Raw genomic sequence first — 14,960 nt, forward strand, 5'->3', positions numbered from 1 at the left:
AAAATGCCCTGTTTATCCCCATTCTCCACTTCCTGTCTATTAGCCAATCCTCCATCTATGCTAATATATTACCTGAACTCCATGACCCTTTATCTTGGGTGTTAACTTTTTATGGTACCTTATTAAATCATTTTTAGAAATCCAAAAATACTATATCCACTGGCTCCCCTTCATCTACCCTTCTAGTTAAATCCTCAAAAACTCTAATAAATTGATCAAACGTGATTTCCCTTTTGTAAAACCATCTTGATTCTGTCTAATCATACTATGATTTTCTACGTACATTGTTAAGACTTCCTTAAAAGTAGATTCCAGCGCTTTTCCAATGACTGATAACAGGCCAATTGGCCAGTAGTTCCCCGTTTTCCCTCTTCCTTCCTTTCTTGAATTGCTGTATTACACTTGCTAACTTCTAATCCATTGCGACTGTTCTAGAATCTCTATTGTGAAGACAGAAATAAAATATTTATTCAACTTCTCTGCTATTTCCTCTTTCCCCACAATGATTTCTCCTGTCTCTAAGAGATTACCGTCTATTTTAGCTACTCTCCTCCATTTTACATATGTGTAAAAGCTTTTACAATCTGTTTTTATCGTCCTGGCTACTTAGCGCTCTTATTCTGTTTTTTCCCTTTTTAATCAACTTTTTGGTTGCCCTTTGCTGGTTTCTAAAACTTTCTGAAGCCTCAGCTTTATTACTATTCTTGAGATTATAAGCCTCTTCTGTTAATCTAATACTATCCATAACATCCTTAAGTAAGCCATGTTTGGATTTTTCTCATTGGCCAGGATTTTACAGCCCCGCCACCGCATGTCTCTCCCCCCCGTAGATGTGGCGAGCCACTTAAATCTCCATTCAATTCGGTGGTGCCATAATATCCCGCCAGGCGGGAGGGGCTGTAAAATCCTGGCCACTGAGTTTTTGTTTTTCAATGGAATGTATTTTTGTTGAACATTTTGACTTGTTTCTTTAAATGCTTCCCACTATTTATTTACCACCATATCTTTTAGTCTATTTACCCAATCAGCCTTAGCCAGCTCTCTCTTGCTTTTTTAAAGTTTAAGATTCTTGTTTGGTACCGGGGTATGTTGCTCTGAAACTTAATACGGAATTCAATATTATGATCTCATTTCCCACAGAGGAGCTTTTCCTTTGAGTTTACTAATTAACCCTGTCCCATTATACAATAGTAGATCTAAAACACCTTTGCCCCTAGTTGATTCCACGTTGTATTGCTCTAGAAAGCAGTCATGTAGAAGCATTCTACTAACTCATCGTTTGAACTACCTTTGTCAATTTGGTTTGCCCAGTCTATGTGATTCCATGGTTACTGCACTGCCTTTATTACAAGCTCCAACTACTTCTTGCTTCATGCTCTGTCCGACAGTATAACAACTAATAGGGAGCCTATAAACCACCCCCACCAGCGTTTTTCTGACCGTTTTGCTTCTTAATCCTCACCCGTACTGATTCTACTTCTCGATCTTCTGAGGCAAGATCCTCTCACTACTGTCCTTAAGTCATCCTTTACTATCAGGGTTATTCAGTCTCCTTTTCTATTCTCCCTGCCTTTTTAAAATGTTAAGTACCCTGGAATATTTATTTCCCAACCTTGGTCGCCTTGCAACAATGTTTCTGTAATGGTGATTATATCAAACACTTTTATCTTTATTTATACCACTAGTTCATTTATTTTCTTGCATTCAGATAAAGAGACTGATTTTTCTACCACTATTCTTTGTATGGACCTTATTCATTGATGCACTACCATTAAACTCACTGTCCCTTCTTGTCACACTCTACTTGTCCTTACCCAAATGCCTACACTGTTCTGCGATCTTGACTTTTCTCTATTAATTTCTAAATCTCCCATCACCTGACTCCTCCCTCCCCTTTTAATTTGAAGTCCTAACCACAACCCTAATTATACAATTCACCAGGACACTGATCCCAGCCCAGTTTAAACAGAGCCCATCCCAACAGAACAGCTCCCTCTTTTCCCAGTACTGATGCCTGTGCCCCATGAATTAAAAACCCCTTGTTCTCACACCACTCTTTGAGCCGCCTGTTTAATTATCGAATCTGCTTGAACCATAAGCATATGGCTCAGGTAACAACCCAGAGATTACCACCTTTTAATTTGGGCCCCAACTCCTCAAACTCTCTTAGCAGAACATCATTCCTAGTTCTACCTATGCCACCGTTCCTACATGGACCATGACAACTGGATCATCCCAAGTTCGTCTCCAGCTGCGAAGTGACGTCTTTAGCCCTGGCAGCTGACAGGCAACACAACCTTCGGAGGCCTCAGTTGCGCCTGGAGAGAACAATGGGTGGAATTTTCTGCTCTGGGGACTAAGAGCAGTGGCAAGTGGGAAAATCGGCGCAGTTCCCGCTAGCTGGCGGGGCAGGTTGCCATGCCAGATCATCCGCTTTTCACCTCATTACGCATGCGTAAACAAGCAGCACCTCGTATCTCGTGGTGGGGCAGGCTGGGATTCATCAGCCCCGCCATTACCTCATCGGCTCATATTTCCGGGCGCCATATTTAAACAGCACCCGGACACACATTCAATCTCTGCAGTCCAGTCGTGGGAAGCACCAGAATGGCCCCCAGAAAAGAAAAGCCGTTTGCGACTACACTCCTCCAGACAGTCAAAGAGCAGCGGGAGATCCTTTACCCCCATGATGGGCGTCAGAGGTCCACCAACCTCACCACCCAGGCTTGGGAGGAGGTCGCCAGAGCGGTCAGCAGCCGCAATCCCCAGTAATGGATCACTATCCAGTGCCAAAAAAATATGAATGATCTCATTTGCTCTGCCAGGGTAAGTCACCCTTCTCGCTCCCAACTCTCACAAGGCCATCAGGCATTCGCAGGGTTAAAGTCAACAGGGATCTCACACACTGCCAGCCCAAGGGACATTATCACTGATTCCCTCTCACATACTTTAACATCTTCATCTCTTGTCAGAACCTGCACAAGTCGTGTCTTCAGCCCTTACATAGCTCCACTCAGAACGCACAGAAGGCAGGCATGCTAATCATCTGCTTTGGCATCCATCCTGCTCACACTCTGTCCATCTGTGATCGCCCACAACGACAGGGAGAGATCGCAGACAGGAGAGAGGATGCTGAAGCTCAGGCCACTCCCCCTTTGAAGAGCAGGCAGCAGAGCTGGCTGGCGACGACTGAGACCATTCCTGCACCTAAGGCGAGATTGGTGTCTCCCAACACACAGTGAGGGTCTATCCAGTAGTCTTTACCCACCCTCCCAGACGCTTAAGTGCTCTTTAATGTAAGTGACTATCCAGCCAATCACTAATTATCGCTTTCCTCCATTACAGCCACCAACAAGAACAGGAGGAGACACACTACCAGCCAGCGCATCAGACCCAGCCTCCAGACCACCTTGGATGCAGATCCTGAGGACTCACAATGTAGAGCCATCACTGATGGAGGGTACAGGTGAATGCAGCAAAGAGACGCACACCTCGATGGGACTTAGTTTTAGAGCAGGGGTCGCCATCTGATGAGCACAGCACAGATTCAGGTCACAGCAGGCGGAAGCAGTGACAGCCAAGATCACTGACACTCGGAGGACTGCTGGAGGCCAGGCTCCTGCTGAGTCTAAGTTGAGTGACAAGCCTCTGAAATTGGCCCTCAGGGAAATGTTGGAGCTCAGAGCTGTCAGAGGCCATCAGCAGATTAGAATGGAAGATGGAGGAGTCCATCCACATTCTGTCTGATGTAGTGGCACCAACATGCCAGCGCATCAAGGTCACCACTGGAAGGGTGGCACCTGCCATTGAGACCTTGGTCCAACAGTTTGTACCGGATATGCCCTTGGACCTGCACACCATCACCAGAGCCATGAGTGAAATCCATCAGTGGCTAGGGGAGAGGGGCTTGGGGCACCTCGATCTCCCTCCAGGAGACCCTTCCCCTCAAGGAGTCAGGGAGGGACCCTCGGGCACCCACAGGGAGGAGAGGAACATCAGCAGGATGCCCTGGGCCAACCCACCCAGGACTCTCCTGGGCTGTCCAGCTACTCCGAGTCCCCTCCGCCTGCGACCCCAGCAATTCCAGCTGCTCAGGCCAAGGAGGGTGCACCTGCCCCACAGCAGGAGAACCAAAGCAGGCCAGGGCCCTCCAGAGGACGCTCGCCAAGGGCATAGCAGTTAGCAGGCTGCCTCTGCCTTTGCTGTGATGTCCGGGATGCACCTAGACGTAGTGCTAGGTTAAGAAACATTGACAGCACAAATACCAAGGCACGGCCGAGGTACAGAGAGCATCTAGTTTAGGGGTTTGCCACATCTGACTGAGATCTCTAGCGCACACTCGAACATTTCGCTGCCGAGCGTGATGCAGCTGGGATGCGGATCAGCACCTCCAAATCTGAAGTCATGGCTCTCTTCCGGAAAAGAGTGGGTTGCTCTCTCCAGGTGAGGGGGTGGGGGGGGGGGACAGCTTCCCTTAGTGGAGGAGTTCAAGTATCTCGGGATCTTGTTCGCGAGTGATGGCAGGGGGCAGTGTGAGATTGGCCAGCGGATCAGTGTGGCGGCTGCAGCTCTGCGGGTGCTCTACCGGTATGTGGCGGTGGAGTGGGAGCTGAGTTTTAGGACGAAGCTCTCAGTTTACCGGTTAAACTACATCCTCATCTACGGTCATGAACTGTGGGAAAGGATAAGGTTGCGGGTATAAGCGGCGGAAATGAAGTTTCTCTGCAGGGTTGCTGGGCATCCTCTCTGGGTCAGGGTGAGGAGTTCGGCAATCCGGGAGAGCCTTGGAGTAGAGCTGCTGCTCCTCCAGATCGAGAGGGGTCAGGTGGGGTGGTTTGGGCATCTGATAAGGATGTCCCCTGGTAGGCTCCAGCCGGAGCTGTACCGGGCACGGCCAATTGGACGGAGACCTCGAGGCTGACCCAGGTCACACTGAAGGGATTACATCTCTCAACCGGCCTGGGAACGCCTGGGGATCCCCCAGGAGGAGCTCTGTGGCTGAGGAAAGGGAAGTCTGGTCGGCCCTGCTCAGCTTACTGCCACCACAGCCCTCACCAGAAGCGGTGTGAAAATAGATGGATGGAATGGATGAGGGCACAGTGGTGGCATGGGCGTTCACTCACTGTATATACTTTGCACATCTATACATATATTTTGCTTTTCTAAAAGTCTCATCTAATGAATGACTTTTCTATCTGATGCAAAGCTTCGAGGTCATACAAGTGTAACACATGACCCCCCCACTTATCTCCTATCCTGTCCCGCAGGTCTATGGTGTGTCACATGATCTCAGTACAGTGAGTCTCCTTGTTGTCCACAGCAGTGACATGAGCAAAGCCTGTTGCTATCAACATGGTGGTCGGGCAATGCATATCTTGGACTTGTGTTGGAGGATCATATCATGTAGCCTCATAAGTATAGATTTAGCAGTTTTGCTTATTCTCCTGATGCTGCTGCATTGAAGTCTGTTCTATGTGGATCTTATAGGCTTTAATGGCGACCAGCATTGGAGTAATTTCAGTGGCCTCTGTGTAATGTCTGTCAGGCTTGAGTGTGGGATACATTTTCCTTTAGCTGCTCGTGGCAACCTGTAGCGTGATGTCATGATCGTGTGTACAGCTAGACATCGCCCCTACAATGGTTCCCACTCTCCACCTGCATGATGCAGAACTATGGGCCACGCCAGCACTTGGTGACTCCTGAAATGTGTTAGGCAGCCGTGACTGTGTGAGGTTAGAAGTGTGTGCCTAACCTCATGGTGCCAGGCTATTAAAAGTGAGGATGCTGGTTTACACCTTAAGGTCTGGCCAACGTGGCTTGACAGAATCCCTGTGCTGCTCTCAGAAGGCCAATCAACATGGTTATCTGATCGTGACAGTGCCAATGTCCTAGGCTTCCTCATGTATATCTTAATTTGCTAGAATGAAAATGTGGAGGCCTCAAATGGGATCAGAGAGAAGCTCCAGTATATCCGATGTTTGCGGAGATTTACTGGGTCACCTCACACCCAGATGCTAAGGCGATGCTGGATGTGAACTTGGGAAGCTCCAGACAAAGGCTGGGTCATGACTGCTTGTAAATGATCAGATGATGGTTGACCTGACTCGCAGGCTCGCATCCATGACTGACAGTGACAGATCACAGAGCCCTAAAGAATGATCTTATGCTGCGGACTCAGAATGAGGATAAGACCAGAACATTATTCTTGCATGAGGGATGGCCTGTGGAGAGATGCCGCAGTCCGGATTCAGATCAGTCCTCAGACACTCACATAAGAACCAGTGATTGATGATTGCCCTCCTTGAAGCACCTTGCAACACTCCAGGCATACTGCCATCAGTGCACCGAGGTTTGCAGTGCTGCTCCTGCCTCTTGAAGGTTGCCATAGGCACTGAAATGTTGGTGTGATGATTGAAAAGACTGCACCATGTCTAACTGCTTCACAGCGAGCACTGGTGGGGTCCTTATCCCATAACAGAAAAGCCACATGATCCAGAGGCTGCCTAGCCTTCCAAGGATGAGGCCATCATCACACAAGATCATGACTACTCATTCTGAGATTGCTATCCTCAGCATCTCAATGAAGAACATCAAAGGAGGTTGAGCCTGCATGGAGGGCACAGACGAAAGAGGCTTACATGAGCTAGTCGGCTTCATCGTCCTAGAATCCTATGGCTATAAGGATCTCACAGGCACGTCTGCAGTGTCTGGCGTCAACATCCTGGCCCTCTTCAAGGTCATCCATTTCAGCATCCTTCTCATCGGAGGAGACGTGCAACTCCTTCATCTCTCCATCTGGAAACTCATCCCCCTTTGGAGCACCAGGCTGTGTAGAGTGCAGCAAGCCATGCTAATGCGGCTCACCCTCTGGAGAGTACTGGAGTGCACCACCAGATCGGTCCAGACATCTGAAACGCATCTTCAACACACCAATGGTCTGCTCAATCATGGAGTGTGTCGTGGAATGAGCCGCACTGTACCTCTCCTCTGAAGCACTCTGTGGCCGCCAAACGGGCGTCATTAGCCATGTCTTTTTGGGTAGCCTATCACCGATGAGCCAACCCTGAATGCACTGAAGGCCCTCGAGGATCTGTGGCACCTGCAAGTGACTCAAGATGTAAGAGTCATGTGAGCTCCCAGGATACCTCACACAGACCTGTATAATCTGCTTTTGGTGATCACAGGTCAGCTGGATGTTGAGAGAATGAAAGCTTTTTCTATTGTTGAATCTTTATGGCTGCTGCTAGTTAGCTCTTAATGCCACAGGCGTGCAGTCAATGGCACCCTGCACCTGTGGGAAGCCAGAGATCGCAAGAAATCTGGCTGGCTTCATCTAGGGGGAACTGGACGTAACTGTGTGCCTTACTGAATAGGGCATCGTTAACCTCTCAGTTGCATTTATGAGCAGAGGATTGTGATATTCTGCAGAGGTCTCCAGTGGGAGCCCTGGAGCGAGCCACTCACGAAAATGTTGAGTACAGTGGTCACCGTTAGAGGCACTGGCAATGGATAGCCTTCCAGGCCATGTGGCAACAGACCCTCCCGAAGAATTTGGCAGATGTGAGCCATCACATCCCTTGACAAGCGAAGGGGTCTTCAGCACTGTCTCTCACTCATCTGCAAGTATGAGAGGTGTCTTCGGTACACCCTGAGTCACGCCAAACACCTCTGTGGAATTGGTATGTCTGCCTCAGCTTCTGGGTCTTCATGGGGCCCCGCTGGTCCATGTTCCTCAGGGCCAGGCTCTTCCCTTTGCGCTGCCTGATGGTGACCCCTCCTCAGTTGCATGAGAATCATGAAAAAGGCAGCATTGCCTGCTGCCTCCATTCAAAACTCCTTCTCTCTCTGTGGAAAAATTGATCAAGAGACAATGATTGAACATAACCCTACAACAATCACCTTCTATTGCCAAGCTAGGGAGTCATTGTGAAGCCCTTGGGCTTGCCCTCATTCCAGGCATTCCATCCTCAAGCCCTATCTTGCAGCTGTTGCGCAGCCTTAAGGAGCACTGGAAGCTGAGTTCCACCCCCACCTCCCCTCCACCACCCCAGGCATGACAGTGCTTTCACAAAGGGGGTTAAATCTGGATCAGTGCAGCCAGGCACGATGAGCCTCAGGCAGGGCACTGTCGGGCTGCCATCTTCAGAGTAGACTACAGCCCAGCTTTACATAATAATGACTGTAATCGTTGAGTCATGTAAAGCCTGAACCTCTCAGCTACATTGGGTAGAGGTCTTTGGAGTTTTTTGAATATGTACTTTAGCTGTGGCCGCTTTACAGTTGGATCCTTCTGACCTTTGTACATTCCTATGAGAGGGACAAATGGTCATTCATACCCAATCAACATTTATCTCCAAGCCCAAATGGATTCTCGCAAGAATGCACACCATGAGTTAAATCGCCCAAATCCTTCAATTGGCATTTGAGTTTTCGTAACATATCTCAGCTGACCCTTACTCTCCATGTCCTGAAGCAGAAATTATTAGGGTGCCCCCATCAATTGGTTGAACAAGACCTGAGGCCCCTCCCCTTTATTTTCCCAAGGTTATTTTCAACTGCGTCATTACACCATCTGTAAGTGGTGCTGCTCTGCTTCTATGATGAGACCAGCTTCCAACACCCCATGTCACCGTCTAAGTCCCTATAGCCCCGGAAGAGCGCCATGTGCAAGTTTCCCTCCCTACGATCAGTCCCCTGCCTCCCCCCTCTAATCCTGGAGCTCATTGTTATTCTTGCAGATATCCCTGTCCTCCCTCCAACCATTTTCTGTGCATGTTGCAATGCCCCATGCCAACCTGACCCCTCCCCATCTTGAGGCCCTAGGCACAGTAATCTATTGGGCCCCCCCAGGAGACCGAGTCCACCCCTCTTACTTACAGTTCCCCCTTTACAGGCGCCTCCCCTGACTGTGGCTGTGCCATCTGCTGACCAGTACCAAGCCACCAACCCACAGGACCCAAATGTGAGGGACTGACCATGTCCAGCACACCATGCTGTGCTTGACTGACATGGCACAGGCAGGCTCTCCCCCTCCCTGGACTGGGACCAGGACATGTGTGCCAGGCATAGCCTTGTAGCATGCTGCGCACTGCCACAGGACTGCCTTTGCTTTCTGGCCCTGACTACATAGTGCACACTATCCCAGGCCTGCTTCAGACCTATCCCCTCTCTTCATTTACACCCCCTCCTCAGTCATGTGTGCCTATCTACCTCTTCCATCCCGGGCTCCAACCCCCACCCGACAAGTCAAGCATGTACCTTCCAGCCCTTCCCTTGCTCTTGTCTAGTCTCACCTCCACCCCCACCTCAGTCAAGCGTGCACCTTCCAGCCCCTTCCCTTCCCAATGGTCTTGCCTGAGCAGCCTTGGCACGGAGTCGGAGCAGCCGTGAACATAGTGCAGTGAAAGGTAGATGAACACTGTGCGTACAAAGCTCAAAGTCGCAAGGGAAGTGCCGTTCGCCAGGTGCACGTCAGTTATATCCAGTCAGAATTCACACCAGTCTAATCAGCTGCCAGTGTGGCCATTCGATTTGGAGTGGGGGTGTGATTCTGGGAGCTGGGTTTTTAAATGAGCATTCATGAGAAGCCAGGCACGCAGATGTGGTTCCTGACATGGCGTGGCAGGCAGCCTGACCTGCTATGACAGTCGGGAGCGGAAAATTGCAATCCATTTTTACGCTGGCGAAAAACTGACTTTTGGCTGCATTCCGAATATTCTAGTCCCACCTGCCATGAAGCCCACCATTGGCAGGAATGGAAAATCCTGCCCAGTATCTATTCCTCTGACTATAGTGTCTCCTATCATTACCACATTACTTTTTATTCCCTTCACTTAACTGGCCTCCTGCATTCTGGTGCCATGGCCAGTCTGCTCATCGTTGTTGCTGTCCTTGCTCTCATCCACACATCCCTGCTGGTCAAAGTCCAGGGCCGAGGCTCCTCCATCACTACATTGTGGAGAACCATATCTGTCTGACTCATAGTCACACCTTCCTGTCCCTGATCACTGCCCAGCTGTAAAGTTTTACATAACGTAATGGATGTAACTTCCTCCTGGAACAGTGTCCAGCTAACTCCCTCTCTCCCTAAGGCCCTGCAACATCAGTAGCTTGACTCCGGTTCAAAAATTCTGAGCTGAAATCCCTGAAGCTACAGATACTTACTGTAGATAGGGCTGTTGGTATTGCATCCACATGTTTCAGCTACAGCACAACTTCTGTCCTGCCATGTCTATCCAACATTATTTACTTATTTCATTAATCTGTTACTCATTTAATAAAGGAAAGTAATAACACGTGACGGTTTCCAAGCTTAAAGGCAAAAGAATGCTCACCAGCTACTGCTGGGAAATCAAAAAAAAAGCACTTCCATCCCCCTCCGCACTGAATTCCTACTTGCATCAAATTCCTGACTTTGACACTCTATTTACCAAGCACTCAGCTCTGCAATAATACGTGGCTGACTCTTGATGCCCTCAGGGTAAAGAAGAATGTATAATGTGGTGTTGCTCACGCGAACAAAAAAAAATAATTAACACCATTTAAATTGGTGTTATAACTATGGTTTGGTGAATATTGTGTGTTATGTTCAATATTTGAGAGAGGAACAAATGAATTAGTGTTTTACAAAACTATAATGACAAAAGGTTTGTGGATGTAGCACCCCAAGACGAGCATTTTTTATCCCTTGTAACGCTGCTGGCAAGTTTCACTGTTAACTCTTCAGCATAACTAACACCTGTTTTTCCATTTCTGCCCAAGGCTCTATTGGCTTCTAATCTTTTCTTTGTTAATTCGCATATACTGTATTATGTTTGATAGGAATGTAAATGATGTGTTCTTATCTTAGATAGGTCAGTGTTACTGAAAGATTACAATATCTTATGACAAAACTCAAGTTGCTGTATGTGCATCAGAATTAAGTGTATGTTGGCCCTTTTTGGTTTACTATCCTGCATATACCTAGTACTTCCATCCTTATTTTTTCAAAACTAATTGGCACATTTAAAAATCAAGCAGAACACACATCAGTGCAAGGAAGTAGTTGCAGGTTACTTCACTTCTACGAAGTGTTCAGGTTGGTGCGAAGTTACTGAAAAGAAACAAAGGCCCAAAGTGAATCCAACTTACAGTCAAACCTTGTTACAACAGAACCAGCGTACAAACCACTCGGTACACTGAACTTTGCCTGTTCACAACTGCATTTAGTTTGGGGCTTATTTTTGATAGGTTGCAGGGTGAGAAAAACACTTAGCTCCAATTTATTATATGCTGCTTGGGTGCATAGTAAGGAATGAATCTGATGCCAGGAGGTTGAAGGCATGAAATCATGTGATGGCAAAAGCTGTTGCTGAAAACCTTACACTCTAAGCTTGAAGCAAGAGGCAGGCTACACAATGCATCACTGTGTTCAGCATTAGGCCTTTTGAAGTCACACATGAATATCACTCAAAAGAACTTACTGATTCAGAGTTTTGTTGAAAAAGTAGGAACCGTTCCACCCATGGATCAAAGAAACAGAAATGGGAAGAGGCCATTCAGCCCTTTGTGCCTGACCAATCGGCAACTTCACTGTTTAATGCATCACTGAGCCAAGCAGAGCTGCCAAGTCCCAGGTTCAAATCCTCTTGTCTGTGCTAAGTTAGCTGATCTTAGCTGGGGTGAGTGTAGGAGCTGTAGCATTCCTGAGCTCGGGATGGGGGAGGGAAGAGCGGAACTGCCAGGTTCCCTCTCCTGATCACAGCCCATAACACATACTGAAAATTGCAGGCTTCAAATGAGGGCAACATCAGGCTCAGCTGTGATATCCCCACCTCCCCCCACAAGCTCCCCCCTCCCCCCCGTCCCCGGAAACAAACAGTCCACTGACACAGACTGTCTACACTTACACCAGAGGACTGAAGGGCGGCTGACATCTGCGGAACCGAACTTCCAACAAGAGGCAGCATGTTCAGAAGAGGGGAGAAAAAAAAAGGCATTGTCATCTGTTTATTTTCTGTTTTTGAAAATGCATTTGAAATTTGAATTTAGAACAGCTACACCTACAAATCAGAGCGTAAAAGCCAATGTACTGGTTACAGCAGTGTAAAGTTCACAAACAATTTTAATGCTAGCTGGCTATATATATCCATCACACCTGTGTATAGGTGAGAGCCCAGGTCACAGAAACCTGTATCGAGGCACGACTTAAGCAAGGAGATTTGTGATACGTAGCCACTTGCAAAAATTTCAGTTCAAATATGTCATAATATTTATGACACTAGAGAATGCTCACTGGCACTTTCTAAAGAATGCAATAAAAAAGCTCCATTGATGGTTCAGCTGGTAAGGACACCATGTAGATTTGGTTCCCAGTCTTTGTTTTGTTAGCTGATCTCAGCTAGGGTGGCAGTTGGAGCACTACGACTCCTTCCAGTGTCCCTGGGTAAAAGAATCATTAGCCAGGTTTCCTGATTCCAATCACAACCAAAGGACCCCTGCTGGAAAGTGTGTATGCCTTGATGTCCAGTAAAAATCACATCGGGGTCTGCCATGCTAAAATAATCCGGTGATATTCACTGGTTCACACAAGAAGGATGGCTACTTGGATGAGGTACCTGTGGAACTACAACCCAAGTGACTTTATTGGGAGGAAGAGAGCAGAAAATAGGGGAGAGAATTTAAACATGTGCTCATTTCACGATCAAAAGAAAAACATTTTATGATTCTTCAAATCTTAAAGAAAAAGAGCTCTTATTAAATAGGATAAGGGCCTGATAGTCTTCTGGCGTCTGTAACAAGAGTTTGGCTGCAGTGGTATTTTCTTCTGAAAGTGTACACATTCTTTATCTTACTATGAGCTCTGTACACACCATGGTCCTTGCGTTCTACCTGTGTGGATGAGGATGTGCCTCTGCAGGTGGTAGTTAGTCCGGAAGGCTGCGCTGCATTGCTCGCAGATGTGAGTCTTGGGAGATTTAACCAGGAAGGACCCATCTTCACCGACTACCAGAATCTGAAAGGCAGAATATTCACACACAATGCTCGATGTGCTTACTGCCAAGACACTGGACAAGCCCTCAGAAATCCTTGCTAGGAAAGACACAAAATGGAGGCACATGACCACTGGTACAGCATATATATTCTGATACGCACAGGCTATGGTACTTCCATCAAAAAAAGAGTTGCAGAACACACTGAGAATGGACAAACTTTCATTGAGTAAAGTACACATTTCAGGGCAAATGGCAGAATTAATAATCCATAATGTTACAACTATCTATTCAGATATATATTTTTCTCCAACTTTTTATCCCTTTTTACATCTTCTTCCCCTCAATCCCCCATTCTGGAGCTGTCCATGATTTTCTGATCAAAATGTGGACAAGAACAAGTTCTCTGATTGCTGCTTTTACTGCTGTTGATGCAGCACTCAGGAGTACAGGCTGATATTCTCTTTGGTTTTTATCTCCATGTGGCACCGAGCATTTTGTCAGTATGTCCTATATGCTAGAGGCTGTGGACAATGGAGGAAACAGAGCTCACCCAGCTAGTGTATCAGGAGCAGGAGGGCTACAGAATCAGGCTGAGGAACAGGTCATTGCTAACTAAGAAAATAACTAATTTACGCCAAACTAGAGGCAAAAAGCAAATCAGAGTGAGGAGGTGAGCACTCAGTATGGCAACAAGGTTTAGAAAAACCTCCAGCTAATTCAATGGCCCAAAAAAATGACTTGAACATGTGCCTTTTTTCCAATCAATTTTTAGATCAGGGGCATGAAATAGAATCAGAAACTGCACTTCATCAAGGAATTTGATGTAAAAACAGAAAATGCTGGAAATGATCAGCAGGTCTGGCAGCATCTGTGGAGAGAGAAACAAAGTTAATGGTTCAGGTCAATAAACTTTCATCAGAGGTTGGAAAAGCTAGAACTGTAATAGGTTTTGAGCAAGTTGTGACAGGCTCCAGAAGGAGAAAACTTACCTTCCAAGGTGGAGATCGGGCTTTGGCGGCTGATTGCTACAGTTCCCAGCAGTCTCTGCGCATGCCCCAGCTCTGAAAGGGCCGCACACGCGCAGTTCATTCTTTCTTCCGATCTTCGGAGTTCTGCGCATGTGCTGGCCGGAGAATGGCCACACATGCGCAGTTGGTGCATTCTCTCCGTTATAGGCTGGTAAACGGCAGTTTCTCTTGTTCCTTCAGCTGGAAACTGTTCCTGCGCATCTGCGCGGAGGGGAAAACAAGGAAGAAAGTGAAACAGCGGGAAAAGAGGGTCAGGTGACCTAGAAGATCACACCATTCAGAAAAAAGCGTCAGAAGAAGTTAGACGCAGGAGAGGGACCGGGAACGGGTCCCAAAACAAAATTGTCCCAAACCAGGGAGCAGGACAGAAAGAGGTGCTAGGAAGACTGTCAAGTTAAGGGACAAGGGCAGGGATCTGAAACAGGTCCTCTTAAGTGAAGAGTGAGGAGAAGAGGAAAAAGCTCCGAATTAAAGAAACAGAGCTGTGGGGAGCAGACTTAGAAAGAGGTGGGCTTGTGAGAAGCCAGACAATCTGAGGAGACAGCCGAAGGTCGGTGACTCCTAACTACGGGCCTTTGGAGCAGTGGCGTTCTGCTTGGCACAGCCGAATATCTGAGTGTGTGCGTGGGAGCTGGATCCTTTTTGGAGATGTCCAAATGAAAGCGTTGTTTGGGAGAGAATTCCAAAGCAAGTTCTTCAAATGTAGAGATTAGAAGCCTTTGTGAGAGAGACAGCATTTCAGTGAGACTGGTTGGCTCATGGTATGATGTGAGTTGGGGGAGGGAAGGTGGTTGATGAGAAATCCATAAATATTTAGTTTTGGAGTGTGGTGTTTCCAACCGCAGTTTGCCTGTTATTTTACATGGACTGTATACTCACTGTAAGCATTGGAGTATAAGATAGATTTTGTAACTTGTGTTATATGTATGTATAATTTGTATATACTAGGGTGGAGGAG

General features: G+C 47.3%; 1 protein-coding gene across 1 annotated transcript in view; it reads right to left on the reverse strand.

Annotated features, from left to right (window-relative positions):
• The window catches only part of LOC121273272 (zinc finger protein 148-like), a 407,528-nt gene that overhangs the window by 56,015 nt on the left and 336,553 nt on the right, over positions 1-14,960 (reverse strand). Inside the window, exon 4 of the mRNA XM_041180319.1 lies at positions 12,871-12,994. Within this exon, the coding sequence (XP_041036253.1) occupies positions 12,871-12,994 (124 nt within the window). The remainder of the gene's footprint in view (positions 1-12,870; positions 12,995-14,960) is intronic.

Source organism: Carcharodon carcharias, chromosome X (assembly GCF_017639515.1).
Source record: "Carcharodon carcharias isolate sCarCar2 chromosome X, sCarCar2.pri, whole genome shotgun sequence".
NCBI classification, from domain to species: Eukaryota; Metazoa; Chordata; class Chondrichthyes; order Lamniformes; family Lamnidae; genus Carcharodon; species Carcharodon carcharias.